The sequence below is a fragment of the Lupinus angustifolius genome, chromosome LG09, assembly GCF_001865875.1.
Source record: "Lupinus angustifolius cultivar Tanjil chromosome LG09, LupAngTanjil_v1.0, whole genome shotgun sequence".
Taxonomy (NCBI): domain Eukaryota; kingdom Viridiplantae; phylum Streptophyta; class Magnoliopsida; order Fabales; family Fabaceae; genus Lupinus; species Lupinus angustifolius.
In genome coordinates, this window is record NC_032017.1 from 8,589,548 (window position 1) to 8,597,371 (window position 7,824).

The 7,824-nt window shown below is 36.2% G+C and overlaps 2 protein-coding genes across 2 annotated transcripts in view; one reads left to right on the forward strand and one right to left on the reverse strand.

The window, feature by feature from the left end:
* LOC109356222 overlaps positions 1–2,559 on the reverse strand; it is a 3,266-nt gene extending 707 nt beyond the window's left edge. Inside the window, exon 1 of the mRNA XM_019599554.1 lies at positions 40–2,559. Coding sequence (XP_019455099.1) covers positions 40–2,559 — 2,520 coding nt within the window. The remainder of the gene's footprint in view (positions 1–39) is intronic.
* LOC109356223 (ervatamin-B-like) lies at positions 3,900–6,198 on the forward strand. Its single transcript, XM_019599555.1, has 4 exons — positions 3,900–4,191; positions 5,141–5,373; positions 5,632–5,766; positions 5,866–6,198. The coding sequence occupies exons 1-4, from the start codon at positions 3,900–3,902 to the stop codon at positions 6,088–6,090; spliced, it is 885 nt and encodes a 294-aa protein (XP_019455100.1). The 3' UTR covers positions 6,091–6,198.

Below are 7,824 nucleotides of genomic sequence, written 5' to 3' on the forward strand. Positions count from 1 at the left end.
TAAGATGAAGGGTAAGGTGAAGTCGGGTAGAGCAAGGACAGGAGCTTTAGTAATAGCTTGCTGCAAGTTGTGGAAAGCAGCAGAAGAGGCCTCAGTCCATGTGAAAGAATCCTTCCGAAGCAAATTGGTTAATGGTTCAGCAAGTGTGGCATATCCTTTAATGAAACGGCGATAATAACCAGAGATACAAAGAAATCCTCGTAGTTGCTTGATGGATTTCGGTAGTGGCCATTCCACGATAGCTTTGACCTTGGATTGATCCATAGCAACCCCGGCAGCAGATACCACATGCCCCAAATAATCAACTTGAGTTAAGCCAAAGGAACACTTGGCAAGTTTAGCATATAATTGATGTTGTTGCAGTGTGTATAGCACAGTGTCAAGGTGTTCTAAATGAGCCTCCCAAGACTGACTGTAGACAAGTATATCATCAAAGAATACAAGAACAAATTTACGCAACCACGCTTGGAAAACTTGGTTCATCAGTGATTGGAAAGTGGCAGGGGCATTGCTTAAGCCAAATGGCATTACCAACCACTCATAATGACCTTGATGAGTACGAAAAGCAGTTTTATGCCTGTCCTCGGGTGTAACCAAAATTTGGTGGTAGCCCGAATGTAAATCCAGCTTGGAAAAAAATTTTGCTCCATGAAGCTCATCCAATAGTTCATCCACTGTTGGTATGGGGAACTTGTCCTTAATGGTTACTGCATTAAGGGCTCGATAGTCGGTGCAGAAACGCCAAGTGCCATCCTTCTTTTTCACTAGCAACACCGGACTAGAAAATGGACTAGAACTTGGTTGTATGATTCCCTGCTGTAGCATCTCTTGAATCATCGTCTCAATTGCATTTTTTTGGCTGTGTGCATATCTGTAGGGCTTCACATGAATAGGACCAGCGCCTGTCATAATTGGAATTACATGATCTTGTGTACGTTGTGGTGGCAAGCCCTGTGGCTTGAGGAAGACTGAGCTGAATTTGGTTAGTAATTTGAGCAATGCTGGTCCCATACTATCAAAGTGTGATAACGATTCTGGGGCCTCATTGTCCACCGTATGAACCTGAAGGGCATAGAGTTCGTCAATTGCCTGGGTATGGTGCATTCTCCTTAGGTGATGAAGGTGAGCTGAAGTCGGTGTAGATTGACGGTCCCCATGGAGCGTCACAAAAGTGTCTCCCATATAGAACTTGATAGTTAATGTGCCATAATCGGAAACATGAGGCCCTATTGTTGCAAGCCAAGCAGCACCCAGAATTAAATCAGCTCCTGTTACAGGTAAAAGATATACAGGTAAGTGTAGCATGTGGCCTTGAATCATCAACTGAAGTTGCTTAACCTGTCCTTCTGCAGTCAAATAGTGTCCATTGCCCACAAGAACCTTGAAATTAGGGGCAGGCTTGATGGGTAGTTTCAAGCACTGGGCAATCCGTGGTTGAATAAAATTATTCGAACTACCACTATCCAATAAAACTTGCAGTTGTACTCCATGGATGTGACCTGTGAACTTCATTGTACCGAGACCATTGGCTCCTTTTAGAGCATTATAGGACAAGTGATGGTACAATTCACTGTTAGGCTTGGTTTGGTCAAGTGGGTTAGGGGGGTCAGGGTCTATAAGGTCATTTGGTTGGTCCGCATCATCTGGGTCATATTGTAGAAGGTAATATTGTTTGTTGGGGCATTTATGGTTAAAGGAGAATTTCTCATCACAGGTAAAACATAGGCCTTTTTCTCGTCGAATTTGCATTTCTGCGGCTGACATCCTTTTAATCATGGCTGGTTTTTGGTATGTGTTGGATTTGATGGTGGGTGTAGGTAGTAATGGTGGCAATGTGGTAGGGAGTTTGGATGGTACTGTTGGGGTGGGTTGTTTTTTGTAGTGGTTAGGGTATGTTGTGAAATTGGGTCTGGCTCGAGGAGTTTGGGTTTGTGGCTGGTATTTCTCTTCGTAGAGCTTAGCTAAGGCGACAGCTCGTACTAGAGAGGGGGGGGATTGTACAATTACTTCTCTGCGAATGTCATCTTTGAGCCCACTAATGAAACAATCTAGCAAAGCGTCATCGCTTACTCCTATCACACGGTTTGCTAAATTAGTAAATTCAGTGTGATATTGAGCCACCGAAAATGTTTGAGTTAATTTGAAAAGCATTGAACGAGGGCAATCAAACAGAGAAGGTCCAAATTGAGATTCAATGGCTGCGACCAATGTATGCCATGTTTGGAAGGGAGTTTGTTTGTGTAGCAATTGGAACCAAGGAATAACATCCCCTTCCATATGCACAGCAGCAATCATAATGCGATCAAGGTCAGGAGTGTTATAATACTCAAAAAATTGATTTGCTTTAAAGATCCAATTTAAGGTATTAGTGCCATCAAATTTTGGAAAATCCAGTTTCACAGATCTGGGCGGAAATGAGTTTCGGTTACCGTTATGGGTCTGGTTATTTGAGTTCGTCCCCAAGGCGGCAGTGCGAATAGCGTCCATGTTCAGCATCAGATTATCCATACCAGCAGTGAGGGAAGACAGACTGTGATCTAACCGGTTAAAACGAGCCATGTGTACTTATTTCTGCCATAAGAGAGTCAATGAAAGCACCAATGAAACAGTAACCGTGCTTATTTCTGGATTCAAGTGTACTTATATTCAGTAAAGAAATATCCACTAAGGGATTTGATTGTATTAATGCTGAATGATAGAGAAAAGACAGTACAAGATAGAAATTAGAGAAGAAGGAAAAGAGGATCACAGAGAGGAAAAGATTTTACATCAAGCATACCATTCTTCCTTACTGTGGCTACCTATATAGGTCATTACACAAATCCCTCAAGCCTACGGTTGAGCCATTTCTCTCTCTTACTTTTCCTTATTCCCATTCCCTTGTTTTCAGCATCACTTGCCACGTGGCCACTATCCATAACAGAATTTCTCATAGCTGTGATTTCAGTGTGTCTATGTGCATTCTTTTCTGCATGTGCCCCATGTGCATCATTCTCTGCATACATTCCCGTTACATCTAATTACATCTCTATCAATCATATGGACGTTCAATTCACCTCTAATAGAAACAATAAACCAAATTGACCAATGAAAAGTACCCCAATACGTATTTTATGGGCTATGGCATTCTAGACACTAGTCCAATATTATGAGTTATCTTTATTTCTCTAATTTATATAATTCGAATAGTTTGTCTATGTATGCATTCAAAAATAAATCAATAAAGTCAATAGGATATCAAAAATAATTAGAGACACTATTTTTTTTTTTACTTTAAGGGGAGGAAAGATAATTAGATTTGAACCAGACACTTAAAGTTTCTGGCATAAATTAGACTGTTTACTGCACATTTCAAAGAAACCATAAGGGGTGTGGAAAAATAATTGAGTGCATAAGATTAAAAGGAATTTTTTGTTTATAGGTTTCTAAAATTCAAGGAACCACTAGTTCTTCCATATCGTAGCTGGTTTTGTTGAAATTGATTATTATATGAAGTAATGGATCTTAGCTACACTTAAAAATAAACTTTTACTAGTCATTAGAAATTATTCAAAACATACACATGGCAAGTTTCAAAATTAATTAATATATCAACTAGTTGGTTATATTAGTCATCCACTTCCTATAAATACATTAAAGTGATGAAGACGAAAGAATATCAAGTTATTAACTCAATCCATTAATTCATTAGAATAATAATGGTTTCATATAATCCCAAGTTATTCCTTCTTTTCTTCATTTGCACTACATTCATTACTCTCTTCAAGTTCTACTATCCCAACTCATCAACATTAGTCCATGTTAAGCAGCTGGACAAAAATTTATCTGAAGATGAAGTTATCCAACTATTTAAAGATTGGAAAAAAGAAAATGGACGAATCTACAAAGATAATGAAGAAATGGCAAAAAAGTTTATGATATTCATATCTAATTTGAACTATATCATTGAATCTAATGCAAGAAGAAATTCGCATTCAAGCCACATACTTGGTTTGAACAAATTTTCTGATTGGAGTTCAGAGGAGTTTAAAGAAACCTACTTAAACCATCAAGAGATGCTCACAGATAGTGGCATGCCCACAGAAAATGACATTGAGCTGAATGACTTATCATATATTTCGGTACCTTCGTCCTTAGATTGGAGGACAAAAGGAGCTGTGACTGCAGTTAAGAATCAAGAGAGTACTTGTGGTAAGTTTGTTGTGTTTGCAAGATTAATTCTTTCCATATCATAAATTTTATGCAAACCTTGATCTTAATCTTTCTTGTTGGACCTGCCCGCGATCGAGGCATGGTAAGTACTATTATAAGAGTCAACAGCGCTTGCTCTAGCAAACGCAATAGAAAGTAGAGATTTGATATATTATATAATATTTGCTTGAGAAAGCATTATTGAGTGTAGCATAATCAATAATGTTTGCTTGAGAAAGCGTTGTTGAAATGCTTAACAAAGCATTGTTGAATGTTGCATAGTTAACAACGCTTTCTCAATCAAATGTTGTTGATTCGTCACTTTATACAGCGTTGTTGAATGTAGCACTACATTCTATTTTGCTCTCATAAACAGGGTCCGAAAGCGCTATTAAATATCAGTTTTAAGTGTCACTATTTTGCAATTCTGCCATAGTGACTCATCCCTTCATATCCAATGTGTGACTGGCACTCTTTCTTATCTTGTATCTAATGGTTGTATTCCCTTCTCTTATTCTCATATAAATTTATCATTCCCATAAAATATATCTCACTATAGGAAGAGAGAGACCATAAAAATCATAGATGAAATGATTAGGAAAAATTTAGAGAATTACTTTGTTTTATCAATGAATATAATTTACGATAGAATATCATGGTATCGGGTCATTCGATCTATGTTTCCATCTCAAATTATGCTTGATTGTATTTCTCGAACTCATTGATTCGACTCCTCTACTCTAATTGGTTTGGTCTAGAACTCGCGAATTATTTAGTTCAACTTATCCCTCCTCTACTCGAATTATTTACTTAAAATAATGATAGTTTGTTTGGAATTAAAATAATTATAATATACTTGAATGAATCTCTTCAACTAAGTGCACATACATGCATTCAAATTTATTAGGTTACTAAATATGAGATGCAACAAATTGATTCATGTTATTAGGATGTTGTTGGGCCTTCTCAGCTGTGGGTACCATTGAAGGAATAAATGCAATAGTCACCAAGAATCTTATTAGTCTTTCGGAACAAGAGCTTGTCGATTGTGACAGTGCAAGCCAAGGTTGTATAACTGGAAAGGTAACTAATGCATTGAATTGGGTTATAAAGAATGGTGGGATTGCTTCAGATGTTGTTTATCCATATAAAGCACAACAGGGTACCTGTCAAGCTTCAAAGGTATTATAGTTTCTATTATTGTCTTAAATTGTACTCCACACCCACAATCACAACCGCAATATTGAGGTTTTGTAAGTCTTTGTAACGGTATTGCGACCACAAGTGTGGTTGCATCAACCATATTTACCCATAATTTATTGTAATTATGGAAAACATCATGTAACTATAACTGCAATTTAAAAATACCGGTTTATTTCTATTGCTTTCATCGTAAGTTATTTTTGTTATATTTTTTAACTTTGTTTTCCTACTTTTTAGGTTGGAAATATTGCAACCATTACTAGCTTTGCAAAAGTAGCACAATCAGACGCTGCACTTTTGAGTGCTACTGCTATTCAGCCCATTAGTGTGAGTGTAGATGCAACAGACATGAAACAATACACTAAAGACTCTGTAAGTCTTTATCAATGTTGTTTAATCTATAACTTATTCATCATATAAGACTAGAATATCACAATTTATTGATTTGTTTTCCTATGCCTCAATAATCAGGGAATCTTTGATGGTCGTAACTGCAAGAATACTACAGATGTAAATCACTCTATGTTAATTGTGGGTTATGATCGCTCCAAAGAAGGTGTTGATTACTGGATTGTGAAGAATTCATGGGGAAAAGATTGGGGAAAGGATGGTTATATATGGATAAAAAGGAACACTAATTTACCATATGGGGTATGTGCAGTTAATGCTTGGGCTTATAACCCAATAAAAAGTTAGAAGCCTGGGATTTATTTCAAGTGATCGCAACATCATGTTGTGTGTGTGCAATATTTCCATTACTGTCTCTAGCCAAGTTCTCAGCAGCATTATTTTGAACACATAAGTTGACAATACTAGACAACATTGTTGGCCTAAAATAAAGTATCATTTTTCATCGTCTTGTATTTACATTGTAACTAAAAGTTGAATGAACGATGCATTTATATTGTTATATATTTAAGAGAAGAATGTTCTTTCAATAACTTATTTATGCAATAAATTAACATATCATATGTGTTCGTATGTGCGGGCGGATATGATAGAGGTTTGATATATCTCTACTGAATTTGAGCAAGAGTTGGACTTAGAATGTCTTGGGTAAATACCTAAAAATATACTTTGACCCTCAAGTAAGTATAAACAAAGGTATGTAGATAAAAGGCAGAATGATAGTATAAGAGTTTGAGAGTGTAAGTGAGTAAGTTAACTTCTTTATAAAAGAGATACTTTTATTTACCGAAAGGTTGAGTGAAGTGTACTCCATAGTGGGATGCTTTAATCATGACTACCCATCTTGCAATGTATACCCAGACTGGCATGGGATACTTTATCCATGTCGGATTGTCCTGTCTAAGCTCTTACTAGCAGATTACTTTGTCCAAGGCAGGTCACTGGTCCAAGATGTTGCAACCGTATATTAGGCATGTACTCGTCGCATGACAGATGCTAGCCCATAATGTTTAGATGGCGTGTTCAACTTTATAGTATAGTTTGTATTGTTCAGACATTGTATCATTCCTATAGTAGAGGTATATGGTTTTACTAGTCTTATTCAAACTACCTCCTTAAGTAGGTCAACAAGGAGATCGCAAGTAGCTATCGCGAATTATCTGTAGGACATGTGAGGGCAACTACCCCTAAAAAAATTTATAAGTTTTTATTATGGGGAGGATTAAGATATGTTCTGATGCATTAGTATGCTAGTCATTTTGAAGATATGGACTTCATCCTTTTATCATCATTTAGAAGAAATATGTGTATAAATTCGTGCTTTTTGACATAATATGATAATAATCATAGGCTCATAGTCATAATTTCTCAATTCGAAGTTAAATTAGAAGTGGTTTCTATTGTGTATTAGTATGTTGGTCCATTTTTTTCATTTTTTCAACAATCCAACATGTTTTGTGTTTCTATTGTATTTTTATTGAATCTGAAAGTGACTATTGATGTGGCTACCAAACAAGGTACAACTAAGTTGGGAATGTATTTTGAAACATAACACTCATTTTAAATACCTAAGAGTTTTGATTGGCGTGTAATTTGTGGTATTTTAAATTAAGTGTTCACGTAATAGAAACTGTAAAGCTTCTTGTTCTTCAAAAAAAAACATATTTGCAAAATGTGCTAAGATAATTTGTGTACAATATAAAAAATTTTGTTTCCTAATTTCTAGTTTCATATATAATTAATTGATACTTTAATTAATTAACAAAAACAAGGGTGGTGAATGCATATTATTTGTTTGATTAACTCATCTATTTTATTTTAACTTTTCTAGTTTCTAAATTCATACATTTGGCCCTCTCTGTAAGAGTTCTATTCATTCTCTATGCAACACCATTCTGCTAAGGAGTCTTCACTGAAAAATGTCTCTAAATGCCATGTTCTTCACAGAATTTCTGAAACTGTGAATTTTTGTACTCCGTACTGTTATCTGACCTCATGTATTTGATTTTCCTACCAGCCTGG